Here is a 13,872-nt window from a genome sequence, read left to right as displayed (position 1 = left end):
AGGAAATAGCATCAAGTTGCGCCGCAGCAGGTTTAGATTGAATGTCAGGAAGAATTTCTTCATGGTAAGGGAAATTAGGCATTGGAATGGGCTGCCCATGGAAGTGGTGAAGTCGCCATCCCTGGAGGTGTTTGAGATGTGTGTTTGTGGTGCTCAGGGACATGATTTAGTGGTGGATTTGGCAAGTTAGGTGAATGTTTAGTCTTGGTGACCTTGAGTCTTTTCCAACCTGAATGATTCTCTGATTCTCTGAAATGAACTAAAACCTTAAGTGATAGGTTTTGTAGCAGTTAACCTGGGCGTGATACTTGTATACTGTCTAGACCTAAGTACTACCAAAAAAAAAACAAACCACAAACAAAACAAAATTCTGTAATTAATAAGTCAACAAAGCAGTATCTTAGCATAACCTCATATAATGGCTTGGGTTGGATGAGACCTTGAAGATCTCACCGAGTTCCAACACCCCTGCCATGGGCAGGGACACCTCCCACTTAATCAGGTTGCCCAAAGCCCCATCCAACCGCGCCTTGAGCACCTCCATGGATGGGGCATCCACAGCTTCTCTGGGCAACCTGTGCCAGTGCTTCACTGGCTTCTGAGTGAAAAATTTCCTCCTAGCCTCTAATCTAAATCCCTCTTTTAGTTTAAAACCCTTCCCCCTTTTCCTGTCATTATCTGACTGAGCAAACCTGTTTCATTTGTTCTCTCCTAGGTTCTGTGGTCCCCAGTTCAAAACCTTCCCTGTCTGCTGCTGACTGGAATAGCTTAAATGCAGACAATCATGTTACTCAAGGATCAGCCTTAACTTCAGGAAAAGGAATTGTGGCTGGTGAAGGTCAAGGTATGCTCTTATGTGCTCGGCTAATCTTAAAATATGAACAACCAAGTTAACAACATCTGTTTTTCCTAAATGCCTCAGTAAAAAGTAAAATTAATTTGAGAGCACAAAAAAGTCAAATACTATTGCAATACAAACTGTAGTATGGTGTTGCAGGGATTTTTTTTTAATACCTTATTTCAGGTGGTGAAGTAGATACTAATGCCTTCAAAACTGCTACAGTTCAATTTGCAAGACAGAGCATTTGGCATGCCATTGGGTCCTTAGCACAGGGCAATAAGCATCCCTTACAAACTCAGTCTTGATTTTTGCACAGAACAGGATTCTAATTCTTATAATTGTGTTGTTATTTAAAAAAAAAATTTCCTCCCTCTCTAACAGCTGAAGGAGAAGCTTTCTTGCGAGACAAAGAGAAGAAAGTGCGGCCGTTTTCAATGTTTGATTCTGTGGATCAGTCTGCTGGGCTGGGCTCACTGAGGAAGAACCAGAGCAGCGAAGATCTCTTGCGAGAAGCACAGGTATGCAGGGAGCACAAGCTACTCAGCTACTCTGCTCAGCTCTGAGCTTTCCTGGGTTTTTCTGTATTTCATCTGATAGAGATTACTACATAGCTTTACAAATACTGATATCAGGAAGCTCTTTGAAAAGTAACTAGGTCTTCTTTTAAAAGACAACTTCTAAGGAACAATGTATTTTAGGCTTTTAATGTCAGCCAGTAACTCAGTCTTTCCCTACTGTGATGAAAATCTATAATTTGATCACATAAAAAAAAAAAAAAAGCTGTGTTACTTGTGCTAGTGTGAGTGCAAATATTTTTTCCGAAGATTTTATGTACAGAGGCATTTGCATGAGGCCTTTTTAATCAGTTATGTACTGTTTAATTCAGCAGAGTCCTTCAGATGTTTGATTGCAGCAAGATTTCCCCCCTAAATCTTGACTCAAGGGTGTGATTTGATTGCGTAGGGGTAAAGGAACATGGGAGAACTGGGGATGTCGGGTGCTCCATTGTAGAGCAAGCTTCTTGCCTACAGATTCTTGTCTACCTCTGCTTTTAGAGAAGTTAGTGTGCCCAGTCATCGTTTGATGTTCTAAGCATGGCTGCTACAGGAGAACAGGTTCCAAAGTATAAATAACTGTGATAACTATGATGAAATGTTTTGAGAAGCCTCTTTGATTCCCATGAGGTTGTAAACAGTTTTGCAGAAATAGTACAGGTGCTAGATACCATATCGTTCTTTGGAGATCTTTGGTTCTTTCTGGCAGATCTCTTAAAACAAGTGTTTTTTTGTTTTCTTTTTTATTTTTTCCAATTTAATCTTAATTAACTTCTTTCTTCTTTCAGACAGCCAATAAAAATGTAACAAAGGTACCACCACCTGTTCCTACTAAACCAAAACAGATAAACTTGCCTTATTTTGGTCAAGCCAGTCATCTGCAACTTTCTGATACTAAGCTGGATGGAAACGCACAGAAGCTGCCTTTGGCTGCCGTAACTATGGGGAACAAACAAAAACCAGCGGCACAGCAGCCCTCTCATCCTTCCCAGCAGATACAGCAAAGAATTTCTGTACCACTCGTAGGTCCTTCTTCTAGCCAGGAACAAATCCTTCCCTCCTCCAAACAGGAAAGTCCCCCAGCAGCAGCTGTGAGACCTTTCACCCCTCAGCCATCCAAAGAGACCTCACTGCCACCGTTTCGAAAGCCGCAAACTGTGGCTGCAAGTTCAATTTATAGCATGTACACACAACAGCAGACTCCTGGGAAGAACTTCCAGCAGGCAGTGCAAAGTGCTTTGACAAGAGCGCAGACCAGAGGACCACACTTCCCGAGTGGTAAGCCTGTAGCTTTCTACCTCTCTTCTGTCTTCGTAAGCCTCAGAGAGATACTTTCCACCTGATCTGTGGGTACAAAGCTGTTCTTGGGGGAATTAAGCAGGTTAGTGCAGCTGTAAAAACCTTAGGTGGATCTTGTCTGTTGTATGTAAGCATTAACAAGGAGTGCAGAGCATCTGTAGTCTGTTTGCAAATTATTTAAATACTAACAGTAAACCTTGTTAACGGTTTAGTTCTGTTTGGTTGATTCTGCTGTTGTGCTTCTCTGCCTTAGGTAGGTGAATCAGGTTGTGTGTTCTTGTTATATTCGTTGATCAGATACTCACAGTTGGTTTTTTTTTTTTTTTTTCCTACCCCTCTCTGAACTGCTCTCTAGTGTATGGAAAGCCTGTGATGGCAGGAGCTGGTGTGCAGAATCAGCTGCCACTGTCGGAGAATGTCTACTCAAACCTCCAAGGCAAGCCAGGCAGCCCAGAGCCCGAGACAGAAACGACGACGTCTGCTCATGAGAATCATGAAACTGAGCGAATACCCCGTCCCCTGAGCCCAACCAAACTGCTGCCTTTCCTGTCCAACCCGTACCGCAACCAGAGTGATGCTGATTTGGAAGCACTACGGAAAAAGCTTTCCAACGCACCCAGACCACTGAAGAAACGTAGCTCCATCACCGAGCCAGAAGGACCTAATGGCCCAAACATTCAGAAGCTGTTGTATCAGAGGACAACTCTGGCTGCTATGGAGACTATCTCAGCTCCATCACATCCCTCCAAACAGATGGCATCAGCTGTCAGTCCTGAAAGCCCAGTGGAAATCCCAAACCCCTATGCAAGTACAGAATCAGAGAAAGAAATGGTTTCTTCAATGCCAGAACCAGCCATTGCTGAGGAAGCAGAAAACACACCAGTGGATGAGAGCGAAGCTGTTCTTCCCTCCTCAGCTTTGGAGACGGTACCTGAGGCAGTTTCGGATGTTGACGAACCCGCACAGCCAAAAACAGAAGAACCAAGCCTGGAGGCTTCACTGCCGCTGGAAGTATACATAGAGGAGTATCCTCCGTACCCACCGCCCCCATATCCGTCAGGGGAACCAGAGAGTTTGGGAGAGGACTCATTCAATATGCGGCCTCCTGAAGTTACTGGACAGTTTTCCTTGCCTCCTGTGAGTATTAGCTAGCCTACAACTTCAGTGCTCTGTAAGTCAGCTCAAGCTTTGCCATATATCCTGGGTCTATTGCAGAGATGAAGCGTATGTGGGAGAACAGGTCTGCAAACAGGCTGGAAGTCTCTCTTTCAGTGTCTGCTCTGTCTGTGTGATACTTGTTATCTCCAAAATGAATGCCACTAATGAAAAGCTCTGACTCTAAAGTGAAGGACATGATGAAAAGTTTAAAATGAAATTTTATGTGCAAGCTCTTCTGGGCTGTAAAAAGTATCCCTTATAGAAGTTTACCTATTATACCAAGTCAAAACTGTTTTGTTTTTTTTTTGAGCCATACAGATTTCAGAGTGTTTCCCTCTATTGCTGGGATGGAAATTAATTATCTTAATCCTGGATTGCACTTGTTTATTTGAAAGTGCATTCCTTGAAAAGTATGGGGAAACTGACTTATTTAGTTTCCGCTCAAGTAGCTCTTTGTAGACATCAGCTGCTTGCACTTTCTCAAGTGCAAACTTTTCAAATGTTTTCTGATTATTTTTTGTTTGTTTGGAACTTGAATTTGACACCAATTAATTCTCAGGTTGCATCAAAATAGCGTCCTTTGGGCTAAGTGTAGGCGGCATCTTAGTCTTGTTTGGTTTTGGAGGTTTGTGTATACATGTGTGGTATGGTGTTATCTCACGGTTGTACATCCGAAATGCTTAATGCTTTTGGTTCCTCATAGTTTCTTTAAAACCTATCATGAGTGTAATTTTAATAACCAGGTACATGAAAGTGCTTATTCCTCCATCATTTCAGTGCAGAGGAGCTGAAAGCTTTAGCATGCTTTTTTAGCCTTGGAATAGTCATTGCAAGTTTTCATGCTTTTAAGACTGTGTCCTTGCTGCCTTTTACAAGGAAACTCGAATGGTAGGATTTCTTAAATTGTAAGAACTCTGTTCTGGTTGGTTTTGTAATAATTCTGTGATGATAAGAAAGCAGACCAATTTCTTAATTTCGTATTTAAAGACTTGGGTTGTGCTGACGGGGTCTTTCTTTAAAAAGCCTGTACTTCTGATATGCGTATAAACCAACAGGCAAAAGAGTATTTTCTAGGAATTTCTTATAAAACTTAGCTTCACATGTTTGCTTTTGCAAAACATGACTCATTTCTATTCATCTTTGCTCGGACATCTGTTGGAAATTTGCATAGCCTTGTGAATAGTGTTTATTGCTGCTGCACAGCCAGCTGGGGAGAGCGCTGATCTAATGTATGCGTATTCTCTATAGGAAAGAGGACAAATTCAGCTATATAGACATAATTTCTTTCCAGTATCATTGGGAGCATCTAAAGCTTAGTTCTACATTCTTTCCCTAACCATTTTCCCTGTTTTTGTTCCTGTTAACCTCTGCTAAGCTTCGCAGAAGGTTAGGAACTAAGCATCCGTGCTTAAGGAAAAAGCGTGCTTTGTAGAGCCTTTCAAGTTTTTTGGTTTGTGTAACATACCTGAGAGTTAACGCTAAAAAAATTTGAATACAAAAAATATGCATTGTTTTCCTGACCATCAGGTATTTGGGAATTTTATGATATTGATGATTTCAAAGTCTTTGCCTGGAGATGAAGGCAGAGATCTTTTTGTAATGTTCATAACCTCCTCTATTTGTAATATATTGGGGAAGTGGTTAAAAATAGTCTAAATTTCATTAATTTCACTGTCTTAATTGGTTGTTTCTGCTGTCATTCTCACATACACAATTTTGTATTCTTGCTCAACCTGGAAAAAATGTCCTGTAATTGTTACCCTTTTCACAGGGGAAGAGGACGAACTTGCGTAAAACTGGCTCTGAGAGAATCGCGCATGGGATGAGAGTGAAGTTCAACCCCCTTGCGTTGCTTCTGGATTCGTCTTTGGAGGGGGAGTTTGATCTTGTGCAGAGAATCATTTATGAGGTACAAATGTTGTCTTATAATAGAAGGAACAGCAATCCCAGTTCAAACTGGAAAGCAGTAGCTCTTCTGGACTGGGCTGGGAAGCTAAAATAATAGTGCACGATGGAGGTCTGCCCTTGAGATGATAAGCAATCGCAGCATGACATGGCCATTTGAAGGCTGTTTTTTATATGTGTTAAATCAGGAATGGAAATTTAGCACCAGGACAGTAAATTTGCAGGACAATTTCTTCTCCTCATTTTCTTATGTAGTGTTCTGTCCCCTATCTGTCATGTTATCAAATCATTTGATAAACAAAATTCACATGGGTTTTGCTTAGGTAGGCAAGTGTCTGAAATTTGTTATAAATGTTTTTACTAAGTTATCAGGATACTATTTTTCTGAACCATTTTAGCTTCTTGCTGTTTAAGGGAGCCTACAAGCTTATACATGAATCTTCTTGTGGGATTGGTTACTGCTGTAGTTTTCTTTCTGTAGCTCAAACACTTAAGAGAATTACGGTTCAAAATCCTATTTCAGAATAGGCCAACTGATTTTTGTACAAGGATATTAGTTTATTACAATTTCACCAGAATGAAAATTGTTCCTTTCTCTGGCTGAATAGGTTGAAGATCCTAGCATGCCCAACGATGAAGGGATTACTGCGCTGCACAATGCTGTGTGTGCTGGGCACACAGAGATCGTGAAGTTCCTGGTACAATTCGGAGTGAATGTGAATGCTGCAGACAGTGATGGATGGTAAGGCTTTTAGTGCTTCCTTATGAATCCTGTCTGCAACAGAGCTGCAGCTCGGGGCTACCATAGCTCCCTCTGAAGGTAGTGGTGCTGAGGATTGTCTGACTAGCTTTTTGCCTGTCATAAAAGACGACATTTTCCCCTTTCCTGGGAAAAGGGACTTGACTGCTACAACATCAAAAGAGGATTTAGTGGAAAAAAATTGAGCTTTTGCTTTCAGTTTGCTCCTACAGAGGTGGGAACAACTTTCCACAGTAGAGCAACAGCGATTTTCTGTGGTGTATTATATGAAAATGCACATAGAGGAAAATAGGTAAATTATACTGATACTTCTTATATGAAAAAAGTATGTGTTTGAGGCCCTTATTTCAGGAAATAGACATAACAATTTATTTTAAATATTGAAGGCAAATTATGCATAATGAGCCATTTGCTGAAATTCCCAGTGTCCTCTCTGTGTGATAACCATGTAAGCTGTAGGCTATGGGCAGTAGTGTACAGCCCCGCAAACTTTCCTTAGTTTTCTGTCCAATAGTCAAACAACTTAAAAATGAAAGAAAGCAGAAAGCCTACAGCCTACAGGCCAGGCCTGTTACTGTTAATGAGTTACAAACATGTTCTAAAGGGTATTAGATAGCTTATCGATTAAAAGGTTATGGCGGTGATTTGTTATTATTTTTACCTATAACAAAAGCATCTAAGGCCTAAGGCTGAATACAGATGCTTGTAGTTCCTCCACCTCAGTAGTTACTCCAATTACCTGTACTTGTCACTAAGTCAGGTTTTGAAATCATTGTCTAGACTGTAATAGGCTTGATTTCAGGAGTGTGGGGTTTTGATTTTGTTTGTTTGAACTTTTGTTTCCTCCTTTCTTGCCCTGGGGAATATTCTTAAAATGTTGATAGATTAGAAAAGGATAGAGTAACTAGAGATCCATTTGGAAACCCAGCTTTATGGCTCAGGCAGCTCTTAGTAACCCCTGTTACCTGTGAAAAGCAATTGCTCTTGACAATCCTGGTTTAAGTCGTTTGGGTAGGAAGCTTTCAGTGATAGAGTACCAATTGCTGGAGGTCACACATGAGGGTGCTTTGCCCAAGGGAGCCTGTAAACACTGCTATGAGCAATAAAAGTAATTGTGTCATCTTTTTCTTCTTGGCTTGCAGGACCCCATTACACTGTGCAGCATCTTGCAATAACGTGCAGGTGTGCAAGTTCCTGGTGGAGTCGGGTGCAGCTGTATTTGCTATGACCTACAGTGACATGCAGACAGCAGCAGACAAGTGTGAGGAAATGGAGGAAGGCTACACACAGTGCTCCCAGTTCTTATACGGTATGTTGATGACAGCTGAGTACTGGAGCTTATCAGGGACTTGGCACTTGTTGGTATGTTTTTGGATGAGAAGTGGTAAGTTGCATATACTTGGGTTGTGTACCCATGCCTAAAATTCCTCTGGGAAAGAGAAGTTTTGGCCATCTTACCATGACAGAACAAGGCCCACTGAGACTAGCTTCATAACATTGGGCCTGTGAAGAACATCTGAGTAACAACATTCTCCTATTTTAATACAACCTTGAAATGGGTTAAGTATGTGTATCAACAAATGCATTGATATGAGATGATGGTTAGGTGAACTCTAGCACATCAATATTTTTACATACAAAAAAAAAGTGGTATAGATCACTTGGTAGGCAGTTCATATGTGCTGCCTAGTGTCTTTGACATGAGAAGTACTTCCTAAAGTGAACTTCAGAACTAGGAAAAGTATTGCCAAATTTCTGCCTAAACTGAGGATAATAAACACTGAATTTGACTTTCTGCTGCTTTTCTTTTCTTACATTGAAAAAAAATAATCCCATATTAAATTTAGGTTTTATTCAAGAATACAGGGAAACCTTTTTATTGGAAAGAGTGAACGAGTATGATGATGAGTCAGTGAGGTTTTAGATTACTTTTCTGTGTTTTGTATGTAGTTCCGGTGCCCTCCCCCCTCCTTGTCACTCACCAGCTAGAGTATCATCTGTAGGTAAGAGGTTAGAGTAATAGCAGTGAAAATACCAGCTTTTTGTTTTTGTGTAACAGGAGAAGTCTGAGTTTGTGTAAGCTGCTCAGACAGTGTATTTCAAAACAGCCCAAGCTGTTCTCACATGGCTTGGTGCCAAATATACAGTTTTCCCTATGAAAGGAAGAAGCTTATCTAACTAGCAGTAAAATCTGTGTGTTAAACAAAAATACAGTAATTATGTATCCAGATTCCAATGGGTTCTCATCAACAATAAATGCCCAAGGAAGGTTATAGGACTGAATTAACAATCATAACAGTTGTTCAATATTTCGTACTGGTTTTAACTCTGAAATGAGTTAAGAGATAGTGTCTTTGTGTTCAGTAGGCCTTGAGATACTTCTTTTGTGAATTTTTCTCATTCTCAAATTCAGGTTAAGAGCTCACAAAATGTTGTGGGGACTGATTTAATTTTACATAATTAGCTGGTATTAGCAGAAATAAAGAACTTCAATTGAACAGATATTTTCTTTATCAGACATTGGTAAAAATCTGTACAAAATGCCAGAAAGGGAAATGACAGGTTTTGTGATACCATGTACAATGTATTTGCTCCTGTCAATACCAAACAAACAAAAAACCACAGGATTCACTGCTTTAAAATGGAATAATTAGCTAAAAGGATTTCATATAACAGTTGATTAAAATACCTTTTTCTGTTTTCTGCTTATAAGCTGATGAATGTGTACAGAGTAATTTTTCACCTTTGTTTACAGCCGGAAAATGAGAAAATTCTAAAAAACATCTGTGCATGTAACTATGAATTATCTTGGTCTAGCAGCAATTTAACAGACTTGTGTTTCTGATGTCAGTGTTTAAAAAATCATTGACACAGTGGCAGAAAATAAGAACTGGTGAGTTAAGTGTTTGACTTAACCAAAAGCAGGCAGACCTTTCAGGTGTAGGTCTGAGGTGCAACTTGTTTTGAAGTTGAGAAATAAAAGTGACACTGGCAGAAAATGACACACAAGAAACAAAATGAAAATGGTGGTCAGCATATGCAGGCATTGCTCTTTCTGGCAGAAAGAGATGACTGATGAGCTAAGAGTGCAGACAAGTGTTTCTTGCTCATCACTTACATGTAGGAAATGTGAACACCGGCATGAAAATTTTACCTCTTACCAATCAGTGCTCCTCTCATGCTTCCTCCCTGTTTACCTTGTGTTCTCTGAACACGATGTAAGGAAGGAATGTCTGCAGTGTGCAGTGGCTAACTGCAGTACCCCCTGTTCCAGGACTGACTTCCAGTAGACTGATGACAGCAAGGAGCTAAGCGTGATAGATGTTGAGGTGTTTTTTCCTGAACTGCTGTCCCATAAGAGTACAGCAGTCTTTCCAACTGTCATGTTTTTATATTGAGCTGTTGTGTTTTTATCATTTTTCAGGAGTCCAGGAGAAAATGGGAATAATGAACAAAGGAGTGATTTATGGACTGTGGGATTATGAGGCTCAGAACGATGATGAGCTCTCCATGAAAGAGGGAGACTGCATGACAATCCTGCGCCGGGAAGATGAAGATGAAATTGAGTGGTGGTGGGCACGGCTGAATGACAAGGAAGGCTACGTTCCCCGCAACCTGCTTGGGGTGAGTGCTTGGCATTTCTGGAGTTTTACCTGAACATGATGTGTACATAAGGTTTTGTTGAGTATGCGAAACGGGTTTCTTTGCTTTTCAGAAGTTATACATGGGTACAAAGGACCTTCAGAACTGCCACTTGTATTGAGTCTTGAGTCCATCCCTGTCTGTATTCAGGGTGCATCTTGTGCTGGGAGACTTAAAAGAAATGTGCTGCAAAGTTCTATGGTTATCTTTTCTCTAGTGTTGAAAAAGCAACCAGATGGTCAAATACAGGTCATAGTCTGGGTTTTGTCCTAAATAATATTTTTACTGTATGTCAAAAGCCTTGAGTTAGTGGCCTTTTGTTTCCTCATGCTTTTCTGTGCTACCTTTTTTTTGAAAAAAAACAGTGTACAGATAATAGGTATTTACAGTTATCTCCCCATAGATCTCCTCGTGGTGCTAGAAAACTGCAGTGGATGGACATGTATAAAAATTCCATTAAGATTTTTTTTGACATATCCACTAGCCCTGCTGCAGGAGATGAGAGGTTCTGCTGATGCTAAGGATTAACTACCGTGAATTTCAGCTGATTGATGTATGATGGTTGAAGGAGGCTGAACCTCTCTCCTCATGCAGATAATTTGTACTCCTAAGCTGGTTAGATTTTGCAGTGCTACTCTATCTAATGCAAAATCAGTTTTAGTTTCTGTATCACTTTCAGGTCATGCTTACCCACGATGTACTCTTAAATTTGCCCTAACATATTACTTCTGCTTAGTTTTCCATGTAAATGTAAATAATTCTAAAGTGAGAGCAGTCATCAGCCCTGCATAATCAGGTCAGAAACACAAGCTTTGTCCTTTTTTTTTTCTGCTCCAGGGTAAATTGTGCAAATGCAGCTTCTTCATGAACTCACGCACTCAGCCTTTAGTGCAGGTGTGCATGGAGTGCATGGGGCACCCCTGTGCTTCTGTACTGAAAAGCACAGGGCAGCAGAGCTCAGACCAGGGATCTTCCTTGCACAACACAACCCCAACAGAACCTTTGGGAGCACTGCCCAAACCCAGTGTTAATTGTTATGTTCCTGTGTCTGTTCAGTTGTTAACTACTGGACTCTTCATGTTGCACCTGAAATATAGGAAAAGCTGTTCAGCCCAGAGAAAAAGTTAGTCATTCACTATATTCTTATATTAAGCTGTAATTTTATCACAGCATTTTTTATCCTTTTGCATTTAGGTGCACTGAAGAAAAACAAAGGTGAATTAATCTGCCTCTGTACTCTGCCCTTAGTGACTCACTAGCTCCATAAACTATGCAAGAGCTCTAAAACTAAATGCAAATAGGAAAATACTGTCAAAATACTGAATTCTCAATACTAAATGAAATCTTTTGAAGACTATCAGGTTTTACACTGCTGTTAACTTACTGACTTCATCTCTGAAGTCAGTCTCTGAACTGGCTGAGATAAGTCTTTGCTAGGTGAAGTTGTTGGTCTTCCATTAATCATCAGTAGCTAACTTGGAGAAAGGAGAAAGCTAAATTCTGGTTGTATAGGGAAGAGGGTATCTTTAAGGAGAACTTTACCTGAAAAACAGCAAGATGTAACGTAGACACTTACCACAGCTTAGAGCATGGAGGATGCATCCTTCCCACTTGTATGAAGTTCATCCTTCTATTTTTGTATGCCAGTAGCTATGCTTTACAGAGCAGGTATTGTTCCCAAAGCCCTTTGCTGCTGAGATCTAAGAGCTTCCTAAGCACCTGACACTGCTGTGTGCTGTGTCAAGCCATCTTCCATCCATCATCATCCTGCAGCTGAAGCAGGGGCAGCCTCCATACCTCTGTGTGCAGCCAGAACATGTAAATGGCACACAGCTTAAGGGCCACAGAGTGGCTGATAGTGATCTACAGCCAGGCAGCAAAGTGAATTCAACTGGCCACCCATTAAAGCATGGCATCTACATTTCCAGGGTCTGTGTGCAGACAGCTGTGTCCAGCTTGCCCAAAGCTAGATCAATAAAAGCTGATATGCACAGAGAGAGAAAACAAAACACTTTAATACCTCTCTATTTCCATTTATAGAGCAGGATAAAATCCCATACTTGATTGAACACAAAAGTCTCTTAACTTACAAAGCCACACACTTTTACTAGACCACCCATCTGTGTAGAGAGGAAGGCTCTGAAGTATATGTACTTTTCAGTGCCTTCATTTGTACTGACAAGGTAAGTATTTCTTTACGCTTGCCCAAGAATGCTGAATTTACTTTTGTTAGTGCTCTGTGTGTTTTTTATAAGCATGCTTTTGCCACTAAAGATTATATTATAGAAGTGTATTGCCAAAGAGAGGTTTAAAAAAAAGTAACCTTTTAAAGCACTAATTTTTTATCTCATTTCTGTTTTACCCTTAGCTGTATCCGAGGATTAAGCCTAGACAAAGAAGCTTGGCATGAAATAGTACAGAAGCCAGATTCTTGAAGTACTAATCATGGATGACTTACAATGAAAAAATTCATTTTGTGTTGGCTCCAGTATCATGAGACTTATTTCAATGACAATGTAATTTGAAAGCTATGAAGAATGTGCTTTGAAAACAAATGAAGGATTGATACATTAGCAAATGGATGAGGGCATTCTACAAGCTGAAATAATGCTTTTACAGGCAAATGAAATTCTTCTGCCTTTGGCCTAAGCAAACCTAATGTTCAAGTACCCATTCTGATTTCTTCAAACATGGCAGAAAAGAATTTCACATTTTTCTGCATTAAATACAAGGATCCTTTCAGTTTACTGTTGGAGGGATCGTCATAAGACAGACAACTAGCTTTGTCCAAATCTATCCTGAGGCTTTTTTCCAGATGGGAGAAATGCAAGTGTACGTGCACAGCACCCAAATGCTTATTGCTGGAAGCAGAACATTTGCTACAGAAGCTAAGATTGAAGTGCATTTGAATAGTGAAAAACGTGACCTATCCATTAAGCAATAACTTTTAAAATACTGTAGTATCTTAGTAATTCCATGTATTCAAAATATTATAACAATGTAGTTTTAGATTCCTCTTTTTACAGAGACTCATGTATTTATTACTTTTTTTTTACTTTTAAAACTAAATGTAGAAATTTTCTGTAGTCCTTGACAACTTGTTTTTATTTTACCGTGATACCATTAAACTTTTGTCTCCTCTTAAACTTTAACTCTGTGTGTTTTCCTGTCAAGTTTTTATTAGACTATCTGAAGCTGTTAACAATGTCATACTGCTGTTCTACATTATGCTAACATTTGACTCCTTTCTGTATTAAATTGAATCCCTCCTTTCCCATTCATTAAAATGATATTTCTGCATCTGAAATTAAGCCATAGCTGATACTCGCATATAACTGTTGTTAACCTTAGCTTCTAAAGGACACATTTGAAGAAAAAACAACAAAAAAACATGGTACAAATATTTTCCAAATGAAAGAAAAAAATGTTCATAGCTATCTCTTCAGAAATAACCATTTGGTAATAAATATTATTTAACACAGAAGATCAAATCTTTCCTTAAAGGTAAGGAATTTACTCACCTTCAGGCTTGTGTTTTCTTAATAAGTTTACTACTTTCTGAAATGGAATTACAAGAAATCGTATGAAGGAGGATATAATTCCTCAAGTGGATGAAATTACATCAGCTGTAGTGAGACCTCTGGTCATGTTCACAACTTTATAATTTTGATAGCTCAGGAATGGGGTATGTATTAGTGATAATCTTTCCTGGA

The 13,872-nt window shown here is 39.7% G+C and overlaps 1 protein-coding gene across 3 annotated transcripts in view; it reads left to right on the top strand.

Annotated features, from left to right (window-relative positions):
* The window catches only part of TP53BP2 (tumor protein p53 binding protein 2), a 46,300-nt gene extending 32,989 nt beyond the window's left edge, over window positions 1-13,311 (top strand). For all 3 annotated transcript variants that reach the window (XM_068676085.1, XM_068676088.1, XM_068676086.1), the window contains exons 10-18: window positions 716-844; window positions 1,223-1,359; window positions 2,184-2,673; window positions 3,050-3,831; window positions 5,624-5,761; window positions 6,366-6,499; window positions 7,660-7,826; window positions 9,942-10,141; window positions 12,528-13,311. In XM_068676085.1, the coding sequence (XP_068532186.1) occupies window positions 716-844; window positions 1,223-1,359; window positions 2,184-2,673; window positions 3,050-3,831; window positions 5,624-5,761; window positions 6,366-6,499; window positions 7,660-7,826; window positions 9,942-10,141; window positions 12,528-12,569 (2,219 nt within the window). In that variant the 3' untranslated portion in view covers window positions 12,570-13,311. The remainder of the gene's footprint in view (window positions 1-715; window positions 845-1,222; window positions 1,360-2,183; window positions 2,674-3,049; window positions 3,832-5,623; window positions 5,762-6,365; window positions 6,500-7,659; window positions 7,827-9,941; window positions 10,142-12,527) is intronic.
* The last annotated feature ends 561 nt before the right edge of the window (window positions 13,312-13,872 follow it).

This window comes from Anas acuta, chromosome 3, assembly GCF_963932015.1.
Source record: "Anas acuta chromosome 3, bAnaAcu1.1, whole genome shotgun sequence".
Classification (NCBI taxonomy): Eukaryota; Metazoa; Chordata; class Aves; order Anseriformes; family Anatidae; genus Anas; species Anas acuta.
This window is presented reverse-complemented; position numbering and strand designations above follow the sequence as displayed.